The 16804-nt window shown below is 38.7% G+C and overlaps 2 protein-coding genes and 1 pseudogene across 13 annotated transcripts in view; 2 read left to right on the forward strand and 1 right to left on the reverse strand.

The window, feature by feature from the left end:
* Positions 1-795: 795 nt before the first annotated feature.
* Positions 796-2117, forward strand: LOC136279206 (uncharacterized). Its single transcript, XM_066162800.1, has one exon. It carries the CDS (start codon positions 1395-1397, stop codon positions 2115-2117), a length of 723 nt encoding a protein of 240 aa, XP_066018897.1. The 5' UTR covers positions 796-1394.
* A 30-nt stretch (positions 2118-2147) lies between these two features.
* Positions 2148-3192, reverse strand: LOC131770606 (uncharacterized; annotated as a pseudogene).
* Positions 3193-7483: 4291 nt separating this feature from the next.
* Positions 7484-16804, forward strand: part of LOC131787762 (RNA N6-adenosine-methyltransferase mettl16) — a 48664-nt gene continuing 39343 nt past the window's right edge. For 6 of the 12 annotated variants that reach the window (XM_066162097.1, XM_066162099.1, XM_066162101.1 and 3 more), the window contains exons 1-7: positions 7484-7879; positions 9004-9144; positions 10163-10421; positions 12077-12146; positions 12395-12484; positions 13566-13733; positions 14078-14564. In XM_066162097.1, the coding sequence (XP_066018194.1) occupies positions 7549-7879; positions 9004-9144; positions 10163-10421; positions 12077-12146; positions 12395-12484; positions 13566-13733; positions 14078-14564 (1546 nt within the window). In that variant the 5' untranslated portion in view covers positions 7484-7548. Of the gene's footprint in view, positions 7880-9003; positions 9145-10162; positions 10422-12076; positions 12147-12394; positions 12485-13565; positions 13734-14077; positions 14577-16699; positions 16742-16804 lie in introns of all 12 variants that reach the window. The other 6 variants (XM_066162102.1, XM_059104839.2, XM_066162104.1 and 3 more) reach the window with 3 other exon arrangements.

A 16804-nucleotide genomic window follows, 5' to 3' on the forward strand; every position in this document is an offset into this window, starting at 1 on the left:
AATCAAGTCAACGCTTTTTAAGATTATTGGCAAAAGTTTGAACTGAGAATTGAATTATTTATTTAATAGACGTTTTGCTAAGAGAACAAAGTAGCTGAATTTCATAACATAACGTGTGCGCGCTTTTTAGGTCATTCATGCTGAAAGCAATCGATGAGGTATTGTGGTGAAGCAGATGTTGACGGAAGTTGCATTGTGGACCGTGAACGGAAGTAGTCTCGCATGCTACCCCTCCCCACTTAGTGAAAGTCAACTTAATTTCGATGAAGCTCAGAAACTCACGTGGAAAGAAATAAATTGTTTTTATGGTTTAATAAAGATAATAACGTCAAATCACAATTCCGAACTTCTAAAAATGCAACTTGCATCGAGAAGCCGAAATGTTGACACCTAGGGGACCCGTAGCGGGTTCATTTCAACACAAGCTGTGACCACGCGGAAGAGCATCAGAGGCAGCCATATTGGTAAGCCACGTATTTGCATTCGTCTTCAGTTGGTACAAAGTAATCATTGCTTTATCATTGTGCTTTTCCTCAGGAGCTCTTCAACATACAGTCCACACATCAATCATAGCGGCCAAGATACTCTCAGTAAAATTTTTTTTCGAGCTCCAATATTTCGGTCCGGACTTGAGGCTCGCTCGAACAAAAACAGCAATACCAATCCGGTCAGTAAAAAATGCAGACTGCAGACTGCAGACCGGGTACAAAATGCAGACTAAGTACAAATGCAGACTGCAGACTGAGAATTTATACTGTTTTTTCGTCTGGTACGAGATAACAAGTCATCTTACAACTTACCGAGCGTCACGCAATCGCTTTTCCGCGATTCTCTTTCACGATTATTTGCACTATTGTGGAATATTCCTTGCCCGTTTCTTGATCACAATCGTTCTTAATATAGTTTCAAGCCTCCATATAGTCTTTTCACTTTGCGCACGAGTTAGTTGGTGTGATGTCTAAAACAGAATTTACCAACTTAATAAAAGTAGATGTAAGATGTAGCTGTAGATGTAAATGAGATGTCACTATGGAATATTTAACACGCGCATTATTCGAGAAACAATTGACAGCTTTGCACGTGGTCCACACGTTTCATCTTTTTAACCGTTATGTGTTCATTTTGTTAACAACAATGCGGACCGAGACCAAAACTGTTCCTTCGACTTCATATATGTTCAACGTTCAAGGGTGTACACACACTGACTTTCACATATGTGCCTTATATTGCTATTAACGAGCTTAAGATCCGACGACGGCAGACACCTAGGACGGCAGACTTGGTCGAGGGGGCTTGGGGAAAGGTCGCCGTTCCAATGGCGCGAAAAATAGCCTTAAGATAGCGCGCGCGACGGCGGCTGTAGTGGCTTTCCTCTTCGAAGTTTAGGAAAAGCGATGGCTACCTTTAGAAAGGCTTGTGAATTGTTGATCGCAAGTTTCGATGATGGTGACATTTCAGAAGATGAATTTTTACTGTTGTATGATGCCAACATTTCAAAGAATTTCGATTATCCTTACCAGAATTACGAAGATTTTGACCTGGAAGGACTCGGTGAAAGTGAGTGCTTGGCAGAATTTCGTTTCCGAAAAAGGGACATACCAATTCTCGCAGACGTAATGGGGCTGCCTGATTCGTATCGATGTGAACAAGGGACTGTATGCGATGGAATTGAAGGCCTTTGTCTTTTGTTAAGAAGATTGGCGTACCCTTGTAGGTACAGTGACCTAATCCATCGTTTTGGCCGCCCAGTACCAGAAATTTGTATGATCACTAATTATGTAATGGAAACTGTGTACAGCTTACATCATCACCGTCTGACAGCATGGAACCACACCTTAATGAGCCCCCCTCTACTTCAGAGATATGCTGATGCCATACAAAGGAAAGGAAGTCCCCTGCCGAATTGCTTTGGCTTCATAGATGGTACAGTAAGACCCATTTGCCGACCACAAGAAAACCAAGGAATTGTGTACAACGGACACAAAAGAGTCCACGGATTGAAATACCAATCTGTTGCATTGCCCTGTGGTATGATAGCCAACATGTATGGGCCAGTAGGTAATGGAAATTATTCATTTCAAGTTTCAATAATAAATTCATGTGAAATACACAACTAGTCAATAAGATGTAACAGTGTATGTCTGCAACCTGCCAATAAACTACTGTTTAAAGTTTTGGTATTTATTCTTTAGTATTTGTAGTCAGGTCAACTGATGTATAACAACAACTATAATTAATGTAAGAAGGGTTCAGAATCCATTTCAGAGGGTACAAGGTATAATAACACCAGGGTGAGAGCAGAGGAGAATGGGGAGCTTCCCAAAATATGCACAGAGAATGTTCCAAAACTGCAACAGACCCTCCCCCCACCCCCATATCAATCCTCTCTAATCATACAAAAACGTAGTCAAAAGGCCATAAAATTTGAACAAAACAACAGCATTTAACGTATTCAGTTACTCAATGCTTTTCTAAAAGTCTCAAAATGATTTGTGACTGCTGTTGTTGCATGGCAACAAACATCTGCTGAAACTGTTGCATTTGATTCTGTTGCTGCTGGACTTGCTGGGCCATCATTTGCATCATTTCTTGATGTTGCTTTTGAGACTCATCTTGCTTTCTTCTCTCTATGTCCAGGCGCTGCATGTGCAATTCCAACTCTTCAGCTTTCCATTTCTGAACCATATCATTCTTCTCACGCAGATACGCCACTGTGTCCCCACCACTCCTCCTTGTGACTTTTCGCTTAGGTTGTGCATTCTCTACATCCTCGAATTCATCACCATCCTTCCTTTTCTGTGTTGAACGCATGCTCTCCATTGCTCTATTCCGCATCTCGACAGCTTTGGCACTATCCTCTTTTTTCTTGTCAACTTCCAGACTATTTTCAGCATCAGCCTCCTTTTCCAGTATTTCCTCCAAAGCTTTCTCAACATCATTCATGTCAGTCTCAATGCCACTAGCCTTTTTCTCTTCTTGTAACTTTTTCTTTTATTTTTCAATGAGTAGTGTGTAACGCTCTCTCACTGAGCGCTTGTTAACTTTAAATCTTGGAATTTTCAAGGAGTTGAGATTACTGGCAATTTTTTCCCAGATCTGCCCTCTTGCGATACTTCCCTTTTTAGCTTTAAAGGGTTCTAGAGCCAGAATTTCTTGACAGAGAGAGTGGTCATGATCATCTGTTCATTCCATGTTAGATCTACATTTTAAGAAAATATAATATGGATATTTAAAAATCCTGGTGAGTCTGCTAAGACTAAGTCTGTCAGTTAAGAACTCTCCAAAGTAAATCAGAGCAGTCTTGTTTATGTGTGTTGTGGTTAAAATTTTTGTTTGCGGGTTTAAAAATGCTCGAACCACGTTAAGTTTTTGTTTCCCTTTGTCTCAGGTTATGGTAATAGATGCGAGAAAAAGGATAATAACAATAAAAAGAGAATAAAGAATGAAAAATGGTTTAAAACTTTTTAAATTGACACTGGAAAAATTTGAATCACAACATGGACATGTATGCAAAGCAGCATAATACAGGTATAAACTTATCATTATGATAAATGTTTAACCAATTTCCGACAGCAAATTTTTCACGCTTAATCTAGGACGTTTCTTTACGGCTGAAAAAACATCACCGAAACTGTTGATTATAAAAACGTTCTCAGATGATCCTTGTTGTTGAACTCGAGAAAAGACAAATGGAATAATATCATGGCCATCAATTTATGCACGAAGAAGTCTACGAATTTTTAATTGAAATAAAGAAATTATTAAACTTACTGGGTTGCTTTCTTTCTTGACATTGAGCCAATACTAGTAACGAACTGTTTATGAGAAAGGCAAACGAATAAAGTTAAAATTTCCTCGAACAAATAGTTTATTTTTGCTTGGCTATTTCACAGACATCCTCTCATAACAATAAACGGTCAAAATTGCCAACAATTTTCGCTCAAAGTAAGTTCAAACGGCGTTATTTTGCAAAAGTTTACTCACGTTTTAGCCGCGACGGCAAAATGGCCTCCTTCACGTCACAGACGAGGCCGCTACGGCGGGAAACCTCACAACAACGGCAGCCGGAAGTAATTCTGGCGGTAACTTCACTTCCGCTTGCCGTCCCAGATGTCTGCCGTCGTCGGATCTTAAGCTCGTTATTAGCTTACACGAGGAATCGGCGAATTTTTACAGGGAAAATGTGACAATGAGATAGTAGAGAGCATAGTTTTTGACGCCATGACAAACGAGGCAGCGGAAAAGAGTTCAGATGAAGTATTTCTTAATAAATATTTATCTCTCAGATTCTTACAGAAAGGCTTTTTTTTCACAAAAAAACTATGGCCGATAGATAAATATTCTTCTTTTACTGAAGTTTCCAATGCAGTAATACTCTTCTACCTTGTTATTCGATCACAAACACCAGTGTTTCTATTCGTCGATCATGGAATTAGTACGGATTATAAGTAACATGATGGTCATCTGTGTGCCTAGGGTTTTCGCAGGATAGTTTGTGCAATGATACGCTATGATATGAAACTGATATCTCTTCATTTGTTGTTGTACTACGAATAGTAAACTGACCTCGTATTTTCCTATCGGAGTAACTGTTGTGAGACTTGAGCGGGAAGTAGTAGGATAAGATGAAGTCATTAGTGACTGTTACGCTATCAGGAACAAATGCAGATGTATGGTGATTGAGTAGAATAGCCAAAGACTTCAAGTGGCGCTTAAATACGGCTCAAAAATTGATGAAAACTAATGTTGTTGCTCACTAACTTTTCTATCCTTTTTCCATTGCGACCATGGTGCACTTCGCGTTTGTCTCAGCTGGAGCAAAAGCGAGCGTTATGCCTTAGGCGCAGGACAATAGGAGTCACGTGGAGATTTTTTGGTAAAAAGTAAGGCGCGAGTTTTCTAGACAAATCAAAATCCAGCAAAGTGCCTAAAGGTCCTGAAGTGTGGGAAAATGATTGCAAATGATCAATCAAAATGATGGTGCGAATTTTCTAGAACAATCACAAAGCTCGGCTACGCAAAATGATTGCAATCTTGAACTACTTAGGATACCCGGTTGAAGTTTTCCCTTTCATACCTTCTCAGTGAGAGTTATGGTGTTTTCCTTGGAATATCCGCTTTCACTATTCGATCTCGAAGTCGATTGAAGAACATTCTCGAGACATGCCGTTATACTCGTCGATGATTCCTCTAACTCTGCAGAAAAAAACTCTTCAATGTCACCAAGAGCATATCTCAGTAATTCAGTTGTCGTATCTGTCAATTTCATCGTTTCATTCTAAAAAAAAATTACGTGTAATAGTGTAATTTGATCGTCCGGGTGAGTGTAGTTCTGAGAAGGACTTTTGTCGGTAGTGGTGACTGACGTTTCGACAACCTGAGCGGAATTTATCATCGGAGTAAAGTGAATAATTGTCAGGGGAGCCTGATCAAATGCTGGAGGGGAGGGTAACCTTGCAATGGATCAGCATCTCATTCAGGGGGGGAGTAGTGTATTCTTCATCGCTTCATGCTGAGGAAACACAACAACTATTCACTTGACCCTGAATGTAATCTTTGCGTTAAGGGATCACACCGAAAAAAACATGATAGTTATGTACTTTTACTGCAGTGTTTCCGCAGCCATCACAGTCCTTGGTTTCTTGATCTCTCCCTGCCATTCTGACCACACCCATAATCGTTCAGGACATCTGAAGGTCCTCCGGCGTAATGGAAGTAAATATTTCCGCTAAAGTGCTGGAAATCTACTCCCAAAGAAAAAAATAAAAGATTGACGTGAAAATACAAGGGAATGTCAGAACCGAAAACGTGGGATTTGTGCAAGGAAAACGAAATTGGAACCAATGTCCGTATCTAACCAATTGCCCACCCACCCCTCCCCTAACCCGACATTAACCTTAGTTTGCTATCAGTTGCCTGTTGGTGGGTTAAGGGAGGGGTAGGTACGTGTTGATTCCTCAGTTGTTTGTCTAGATCGACGTTAACAACACTACTGCAAAGAGTGGTTGGATAAAAAAGCCTAACCTTCTTTTTTAATCTTTGTGGCTTTCTAAAGATGTATCAGTGTGTTACTGGTTGCCTAAAATATGAAAATTTGACTTTGCATCATTGTCAATACACCTACTAGTGCTTTGGTATCTCGGCTTAGTGTTTGTCCACAATCTGTTTTCTTGTTGGCTGACTTGAGGACACTTATAGCGAGCTGCGAAGCCTTGCTGATTTCACCTATTTTCAGAAATCTAATCCAAGTCATTGATTTTTCAAATTATTAAACTTTTCACCTTTTTGGCAGCCTCTTCCACCGTTGAGTGGCAAGTATGAAGCCCCGAAGAAGGCATCACCTGATGAAAAAGAAGAGAAGGACCTCGTTAAGAATTATGTTGTTTGGTCTTTTCTCGAGCGTGGGACAAGGAAATAAATTCTGAGTCCACTGGAGGAGTAGAACTATAGACTTTCGAATTCCGCTCTCTGACGCTCTAGCACTGAGCAATAGAGGCTATATGGTGCGTTAGGCCATTTTCAGGTTATAAGAGGAAACGGAAGGGGATCAGTCGTCGCCAACAGAGTTTACAGAGGGACTATAGGAAATTGACTGCCAGTTAACTGCCAATGAGAAGGAATGACAAGAACATAACTACGGAGCCCTATTGTGGGGAGGGGGGAAGTAACATCTGCTACATCTGGATTTGGTGCACTGCACATCGCATAACACCGTAAACTAAATACGATTTTTAATACGCTTAATATAGGTGTTGGGTCTAAAAAAAACACTCAATCTTGGTCTCCAGATCTGACTAAAGGAGTGTCAGCTGAGTTCAGCTTCTTTATTTTTATAGGTTTAAAAACTTCGGATGTATGCCAATTTTGGATTATCCCGTGTGGGGATCAGTCAGGAGAGAATCCTGGAATTCGTCCGTGAGCAAATACAAACGACACATCAACATCATTTGATTTCAAAGAGTCAAAACTCTTCTTCGGATCTTTAACTTTTGTTTCTCTTTCATATTTCAGAACACAAACTGATCAAGTGGTTCTCCCTTTCACGAAGGGGGACACTCCCTCATTTGGCGCAGACAGGTTTGGTTCTCAGCTCCATGGATCTTACACACTCTAAACGATCGAGTCCATATACGTGACAAGGTGTGTCCCAGAGTACTGAACAATGCGATAAATAAGAAAACATTTCAAATTAGAATTCCAGCGAACGAGGTTTGCTTTTTTCTAGGGAACTTCCCACGGTGAGCCTCTTCATGTGGTGATGAAATCTATTATGGAAAATTGATCATGGTGTGGTCGTTTATGAATTAATTTCAGGAACATTTTTGAGGCGTCCCAACAGTGACGATTTAGCACATTACCAGAGGTTCCTGGGACCCTGTGCATGTGATCATTAGAGCCCATGCTCAATCAACCGTTTTAACCGTTAGATTTCTGCAACCGAGAAATCTGGGAACTAATGTTAAGTCTCAGCGGTGAGGTGGCGATAAACGAAAATGGTTCAACATTCTGTAATGCTTTGACCTGATAGCCTAAATGTATTGACTAAGCATGGGCTTTAATGATCACATGCACCCAAGAAACCCTTACAAAAATTCCCCTCCTGACTTCAGGGTTCTTGCCGATAAATTTGAGTACTTTCGTAAATTTGTAAAGGAGAACAAAGCTGGGGAATTCAGTATAAACTTCAAAGATCCAGAATCACTGCGCGCTTTGACCTGTGCGTTGCTAGAGAGTGATTTTGGTTTAAAACTCAGCATTCCTTTGGATCGACTGATACCTACCGTTCCTTTGCGTCTTAACTACATCCTCTGGATTGAGGATTTACTCGCCTGTGTTCCAGACGCCCAACGTCGCGCAGTTGTGCGTGGTTTTGACATTGGTAAGGCTTGAAGCGTTCGATATTCTGAGTGTGTGTTAATTTAAGTACTTATATAAGCTCTAATATAAGAGGGATGAACGAAATTTCACTTTCAAGATTGGTTCAGTAATTTTACCGAGACTTCACACAAAATTGGTGTTACGCAATCTTCGTAACAGCTGATAATCAATGCGTTCATTTGGTACCCTACCCTCAACTCAACAACAGTCAACTAATAACAACTTAGGGCTCACGTTGGGTTAGGGTTGGGGTTGGTGTGCCAGTTGCTCAGATTCTGACAGAGATCCAAAGCATGAATATTTTAGGAATGCATAGGCAAAATGTTTACTAAAAGCTTACTTTGGAAAATGTTTAGTGCACTGGATGTTGACTTTGAAGTGTTCTTTAGTATGGCTTTATCAAAAAACGACTTTGATATAGTCTTCAGGAACTTTTACGCACAACCCCATACTTCATTCTCCTTTTTTAACTCCCATGAGTGACCAAAACAAAATTCTTCCTTCCCTATATCAATACAATAGCAAGCAGGCAAGTGATGAGAATAAAGAAAAATATCAATTAGTGCATTTATTAGTTGATCTCAAACCAAATTCTCCAAACCACCATTACTAGAAAAGTATGACCAACAGTAAAGAAAATTATTAATGAGATCTTAGGGGTAAAAAGGTTATGTATACAGTTTTGGATAAAAGAAACAACATTATAATAGTAAACAAGAGATAACTATTGAGATTATGGCTTTGTTTTAGAATATTATGGGGTTATACTGAAATGTTTCCCAATTATGTTTTTATGCAACAGTAAAATGAGAGGACATTCGTTGGGATTTTGGATCTGTTTATTGTTTGTTGCTCACATAATTTTTGTATTTTAGGTTTTAGTGTCAAAAAAAGATGTTTGTCCCTTTAACTGCCAATATCTGGTTGTCAATTCTCTCCTCCCCCTGCCACTCATTTCCTTACAAACTTAAGTTACAAGAATTTGGTGTTGGATCAAGACAACACATTCTACTGGATAAGTTGAAGTATTTGCATCACCTGTTTACTGATTAATATATGGATGTTATAGGAAGAAGTTACATGTAAATCACTTCCAGAGTTGTAGGGTATACTTTTGTTTATCAGGCTCAGGGGCTTCCTGTATTTATGCTTTGCTGGGAGCTAAACTTAACAACTGGCATTTCCTGGCAACTGAGGTGGATGAATTGTCAGTTTCTTTTGCAAAGGAAAATGTGAAATGTAATGGCCTTGAAGGGAACATAGAAGGTAGGACAAAATATTGCATCTATAGATATGATATATGATATGATATTTCATGTGTAAGCAAACAAAGCCTTCATGGTCTTGCTTTTGCATGGAAATTCTTTAATTTGTTCTCTGGCAGAAAGGTTAATCCTTTAACTCCTAGAAGTGATTGACATGTAACATCTCCCAATAGTATCCATGCATTATCCAACAATCAGGTGGTGAGATTAGCCCAACTTATCAAGTACAAGATATTATCTTGATTGAAAACCAAATTCTCATAACTAATTTACATGGAAATGTGTAGCAGCTGGAGGAGAGATTTAACAATCAGATCTTGGGAGTTAAAGGGTTAATTTATATGAATATGAAAAAAATAGAGAGTATGCTTAAACGACCCCACAAGCTTTACAGCTTTAACAATTATCATTTTAAAATAAAGGATTTGATTGATTGATTGATTGATTGGTAGGTTGTTATTTACAAAAGAGGTTTACTACCTGATCAGCTTTAATGTGGAAAGTTTTTTTGGTTTTTCTTGGAAGATGATAAGTGGAAGTGAAGGAAAATGGAAATACTCTAGTTCTCCTGACTGAAATTCCTTCAACCCTTTAACTCCCCAGATCTCATTAGTAATTCTCCTTACTGTCTACCATACAGTTCTTTTGATGTTAATTTGGAGAATTTGGTATTGGATCAACCAATAATTCCCTAATTGATATTTTTCTTTTTTCTCATCACTGTCTACTTGAAATTGTATTAATATCGTAAGGAGAAATTCTGTCTTGGTCACTCATGGGAGTTAAAGGCTTAAACTTTAGGCTCTGCCTACAACTTCCAGTTTCACTCTTCATAGGGGGCAGAAGTACCCTCCTCAGTCCTGACACTGGCTACCACTGGGACTCCAAATATGTCGCAAATACAAATATTCTCCAATGACCCATAGAATCCCACTATTATGAGTACAACTTTGCATAGAATTTTCTTGAGAGTTGTGTCAAGGTAACGGTGTTTAATATTTGTTATCCTCTTATTGCAGTGAAACAAGTAACCCAAGGCAGTTTTCTAAAAATACCTTTAGAAGATGAGGAGATAAAAGAGTTTGATTTCTGTATGTGCAATCCACCTTTCTTCATCAGTGAATTTGAGGCATCTTATGGCAATACACGCAGTGGAAAACGTCCCCAGCCTAGTGGGATATGTACTGGAGCAGAAACTGAAATTGTGACTGGAGGGGGTGAGGTAGAATTTGTCAGAGGAATCATCAACGATAGTTTGCTTCTGAAGGGACATTTTAGGTAAGGTAATACATTTTGTGTTCGCTAAGTTATGTCATTACTATATACTGTAAATAGTTACCATGTTATGTTAATTGTGAGGCTATCAAGCTCACTGTAATGAGATTGTGGTTGCTTTTTGTATTCAGAGGTAAATTATTTGGAGAAAGTCTATCAGGTTTATTATTCACATCTTACAAAATTTTGCTGACATATTTTACAAAATACTGGTATACATTGAAATGGCAGCCTTCATGTCCTTTAGATGTTGGTATTGCAGAGGTGCAGTGCTCTACCAACTGAGCTAACAAGCCAACAGGGAGCTGGTCAATATGTTGGGCCTAAATAAACCATCCAAGTGATGAATAATGAATGTAGATATATACAAAGATCATATATGTGCACTGCAGTGAAGAAACAAATATAAGAGATCCTTGCAGCTATGAACACTACTGAACATATAGTCGTTCAGGGGACTAAGCTTAGATTGGATTACCATAGGTGGCAAACATTTGAATGTATGAAATGGGCATTAAAACTATAATATTATTGTTGAAGGGTTGGAGAATTTTAAATTGAATGTAGATAATACTCTAACGGTTACATCCATTTTGATTCAATAAGCATCAAAATTAATCAAAATTACTTGTGTCGCATTTTATTGATTTATTTACGTATTTATGCCATTGTAAAAATGTATAAGAGGAATACATTTGCTGAAAGAATAAATAAAGAGAAGAAGGGCTGGAGAACTAATACCATTCTCTGAGTGATACATATATTTATTGTAAAATAATTAATATTAAGTTAAGGTAATGAAGAGTATTAATCCTTTAACTCCCAGGATCTCTGTAGTAATTCTCTTTACTGTCTGCTAAATGATTCTCATTGTGTTAGTTTGGAGAATTTGGTATTGGATCAATTAGTAATCCCATAATTGATATTTTTCTTTATTCTCTTCACTTGTCTGCATGATATTGTATAGACATAGCATGGAGATATTCTGTCCTAGTCACTCACAGGAGTTAAAGAGTTAATATATAGGATGACAAAACAAAACATAGAAAATTCTTAAGCAATGAGATGCAAAAGTAAGACCTTACTGCAACTAGTGTGATCTTATTTTCTCAAGCATTGTGTTGTTTGCGTGTTTTTACTTTGAGTTCTCATTGTCTTCTTGCAAAGTTTCTCTTTGTACTTTTGGCCATTACTTTAGTTCTGTTTTTACAACACTCAGTTGATAAATTCTCTATTGTTTTGTAAATAGAATAAGAAGATGATAAGTTTTGAGCTCAGTAATGATATAGAGAAAGATCATATTTAAACTTACTTATGGGCCTTGCTCTCTGTAGATTCTCTGCAGCTCAGTGGTAGAGCATCACAATGCAGAATCCAAAGGTCTGAGGTTTGATTCCTCAAGGGAATTCATAAATTTTTTGTCTGTCCCATGCTCATGACAAGACAACAAAACATCTTTTCCCAACTCCTTTATTGTGTCAATTTTTATGACAATGTTAGGTGTACAACAAGAAATTTTCAGAAGAGTGGCAAACCTAAGCATTGAGCTGACCAGTTGCAATAACCGGTCATTGTCTTCCTAGTGGATTTTAAACTATCTGCCACTTAATTTGCCATTTAAGGATTAATTGTAAGTTGTACATTCTTTTTTTTGCTAGCTGGTATACTACAATGCTTGGAAAGAAGTCAAGTGTTGCTCCTGTTCTGGCATGTCTTAGCAAAAATGGTGTAAGTTGATTATCAACTATGCTTTTTTTCACTTTCTCAACTGACATTTCATATCTGTTGACAATTTTGTTATATTTGGTTGCGAATTGGTTACTTTGGAACTTGGAAGTGGTTATTCACTACACCACAATATCAGACTTGTGGTTCGTCATGATTTGTTTGGGACAAAAATCATGACAAACCTATGAAATAGGTATCTTCTCAAACTTAGTTTCCAGGTATAAAGCAAACTTTGTTTATGATTTCAGATCAAGACAACAATAACAACTGAGTTTTGCCAGGGACACACGATGCGTTGGGGTGTGGCTTGGTCCTTCTTACCCGATGTAAAAGTCCAGGTGTGTTATGACATTCATAGTCAGTTCAGAAATGGTCACCAATTGCTAAAAAGTCGGCTTGAGCACTGACACCATTCTCATGATTGGTAGCATAAAATGACTCTTAGCGCATCACGTTTTTAGTCAACCGTGCGTTTAGCTAAAAAAAAGATTTGCGATCGATAAAGCCGGTCAACTTGTGTTGACGAATCTGGCAATCGGTCGCTAGGATACTAAGTGGTGTCCAGTGTCCCTGGGTAATTCTAGCACCGCATTGCGCAATTGTCGATTAAAACCAGAACTCTTCATGAATTACACACTTTGTTCGTGTTGAAGTCGTAATGTTTGTTTTAACCTTTACACCCCTACATCAGTATGCATTTTCTCCACTCTGTTCTTAATACAGTCCCTATGGTGATGACAAAGAATTTTTGTAATAATTAAGAACCTCGTTAGTGGCCGGTCATTCACGTAGTTATATGCCTTTGATGTGTGACTCAACACTGATGCTGTCAGGAGAGGTTAAAAGCTAGTCTTTCTTAAGGGGTCATAGGGTCCAGTGTCTTCCAAAAAGAAAAAATCTCGGAAAGAGGCAAGCTTGTATATCACGATTCCCACCCTTGTATTCAAAATTATGAGACGTTTAATCCGTAGAGGCCAGGGGACACTTCGGGGGCGCGGCTAGTGGAGGGATGGGATCGTAACGTGACGGTAACCTCCCCCCTTCTTTTTATCGATAACAAACAAACGTTTTAATTCAGGTGGTGAAAACGCATGAATCCGAGAAATCTTCTCAGCATAAATCTTTATTAATTTTTTTTTTATTCGTTCCATCTCCCCACGTGAATACGAGCCCGCAGATACACAGGGTAGAAAGCGGCTTAAGTCAACTCATGTAAGGAGCGCAGAAATTCATACCTGTGACTCCCCTCTTTGAAATGTCTTAACCACGCCCCCGCAGTGTAGGTCGGGATGAAAGGGAATTCAAACCGAATTCGCAGAGATTGATCCGACCTCTTTGCGCTGTAAAAATGGAAATTTCACGAGCTTTCATTAATAGTTTGTATTTTTTAGCTTTTTATCAACCATTTTCATCTCGCAGGAAATTCCCTCAAAGCGTCGCAAACGAAACAAAAAGACCAAACCCCTTCAATTCGTTATTCCTGATGAATTCATGGCCACGTCGGCAAGTTGCGAGACAGAAACTCAGATACCAGACAGAGTCACGGCTATAGGACTTTACATAAAGAAATTACTGATAGAGTTGAAGGTCAGTAGGAAAGTTTTCCGGTTTTTATTGAATCAAAACAGTGTTCAGAAGAAATGCGATCCACAGCTGTACATGAATGTCTCTGTTTCCTGATTTGTTCTCGAATGTTGATTTGATGCGAATGTTAAGATTCGATAGAACTTAAAACCGCCCTACATTTGTATACTGTACCACAGTTCAGATTGTCATTGTCATTGCCATTGTCGAATGTTAAGATTCGATAGAACTCAAAACCGCCTGACATTTGTATACTGTATCACAGTTCACAACTGAAAAAAGGTGACCAAAAAGAACCCTTGGCCTAGAACGTTAAATTCGACTTTGGTTGCAAATCTGAACTGCAGGTCTTTGTACACGAGGAAGGAAAAGAGGACAAATCCAAAGGAATCTTTGTTTTGCAATGTCACGCTTGTGAGATGACCTGGGCACATCAGAGGAGAAAACGGCGGGAGAACCTCAGAAAAGTTTCTCCTGAAGCAAAAACATCGGAATCTCAATCAGGTTGTGTGGACGAGGTTGCGATACGAGACACTTCGGATGAAACAAAAGTGCGGACAGTATTTAAAAGCGACGCAACAGACTTAGGTGAAACGTGTGAGAGCCTGCTTCCCGAATCTTACAACCCATCGAGTTCGGCCAAAAACGATTCAAATCAGGATGAAAACGCGTCCAGACCTCTTTTGTTGTTTACCTTGCGAGTGGGAGCTGGTGCCGAGATAGCTAGTAACTTGTTACGTGATGTTGTGGTGTTAGAAATAATATGGGTAGACGGACAGAACAAGAATGACTTGTATCAGTTGTTCCAGTTTCTTCAGAATAAGATTTTGAAAGGTCTGTAATCTGGTGAGTGCATCCCTTTTGAGTAATGAAATTCTACATAAGAACTATGCTTGATTACTGTTATTTCTTATTTCATAGTGTATTAAAAAAGTAGAATTAGAGTAACGATCTCGTCACAGGGGCCAGCAGGAGTAAGTTGATTCCTAGGAGGTTCCTTTAAATTTTTTTTTCATTGTTTCTTCCTTATTTTGACTTCAATGTACAATCAAAAAAAGGTGGCGGCGCTCGTTTGGTAGATATGTATGGCTCAAGTTACATGTTAAATTCTTCAACTGCACCCATCGAGAAAATTTTTACTCCATGTTAATTTTTGAAGGCACAGGGAGAGTAGATTTTATCTTAATTTTTTAGGTCACAAAATCGGTGAGTTGTGCTGATACAAAAGAACAGCATATTGTTTGTCTTATGGCAAAACCAAAAGTCACAGAGAGGCATTTACTAGAAGTATTTCTCGGATAACTGATCGTCATGACGCAGTTTTTACTCTACAGTAGTGGCTACGAATGCTTTTTATCAATAACTTTTTTGGCGCACTAATCTAAGGCATTTGAGCTTGCTATTGTGCACTGAAAAGGATGTGTAGTTTATGACTAGGGAATGAGCTCACTTAACAGTCACAGGCGCGGGAAAATGCCCGATCTGTTCTAGTTTTGGATCTGATTGATAAAGAGGTTGGTGTGAGTTTTTAACCGAAGCTAGTCACTCTAACACAGTGCAATGGAATAACACCAAAGGAAAGAGCGGATTTCTTATGCCTTAACTTTCCTTAATGTTACGAATTATGGGCTGACAGTGAAGCAGCAAACACTTTGGCACCACCAGCCCGTAGAGGTCTGTTCTTTTTGTTGTTGAAAACTTCCAGACTCCGTCGCTTTCTGATCAGATACCGGGGATACCAGCACGTACGAGCCGTGACATTTCCTTAGATTCCCAGATTAGATTTGACCTTGCTGGTAGCTTGCACTGCAAAATGCGCATCGTTCGGAATACTTTCCTCAACGTTTGCAAAGCTGTACGGCTCGACGAGCTCTTCAAAATTCGCAACGGTGATTTATCTGCTTAAATCAATTTTAAGATGTTTATCATTTACTGTCTAACTTGCCTAGCGCATCACACAGTGATAACTTCAAAAACTAATACCTTTGTTCTATTACCTGCCCCTTTGCCCATATTACAGGATTAAACAATTCTAGTTAATGGTGCTGCTATTTTATCACCCCATGGCTTGTAGAAAGTAGAGGATGAGGTCGCACCTCTCTTTAAGGGAATGTATGTGTGTCCGTTAGCTTCTGTGGCTACGTGATGAACTGAGGTCACTAAGAAATCCCATTAACAAATGATTTCTTTTATCCTCTTTGGAGAAAATTGGTTTAATTGGATAAGGTCTATAGGAAAATATCTTCATACTCATGAAGTAGCATACCTTGAGATGAATACGTGGGATAATGTCAAGCGTTTCTCTTCCGTTAATCGCTTTTAGTAACAAGATTTTCTTTTTGTCAAATTAGTTACTAAGATTGGTCCATATTCACTGCATAACTGTCTGGTCAGATGATTGAAAAAAATGAATTTTTATTTCAGTTATGGTTGCTACAATTGGTCAGTGTTTGTCGAGGACGTTTTACCGAATGCCTTGTCTTTTTTTTTAAAGTTATTTTAGCTTTTTTTACGATTTGTTTTTTTAAGTCAACGTTGGATCAAAAACTGGGTCAATTACTGTCTAGGTCGTCAGTGTTTGAAATTTTTTGAATTCAAGGATTTTTTTTATTGTACTTAATGAGGAAAATCAGTGTATAACAACCTCTGAAAGTTAAAGCAAAAGAGAGAATTAAAACGCCTGAAGCGTTTGAACGAAAACTTCAAACGTAATAATACAGAAACAAGAAACAAGCAGACTATAAACAGCAAGTTGCATTCGAGCCTGTTAGTGGCCGATGACTTGTAATATCTACCTTTAAGTTTAACAGCTTCTGTCATGTCATCGATCCTGCCTTCACTAGCTCTTTCAACGAAATATCCATTAACGTTATGTACAGCAGGTTAATTTTGGTCTATTTTTTATATTTCTTAACGTTCTCTCTTTTTTTTTCCTTTTCATTTTATTGACGTTTGGCAACGTTACGCAGCTTAACCTCCGCACTATGCTTGATCCGTAAAGCATTTCACTGGTAAGAGAATATTGGCCTTTGCTCCAAAAAAAGAAGGAGGGAATCCAATTTTTGTTGTGGTAA

The sequence above is a fragment of the Pocillopora verrucosa genome, chromosome 2 (assembly GCF_036669915.1).
Source record: "Pocillopora verrucosa isolate sample1 chromosome 2, ASM3666991v2, whole genome shotgun sequence".
Lineage (NCBI taxonomy): Eukaryota > Metazoa > Cnidaria > Anthozoa > Scleractinia > Pocilloporidae > Pocillopora > Pocillopora verrucosa.

Bases quoted from the DNA above. Each gene is read 5' to 3' on its own strand.
- LOC136279206 (XM_066162800.1), top strand. From the start codon at position 1,395: ATGGCTACCTTTAGAAAGGCTTGTGAATTGTTGATCGCAAGTTTCGAT.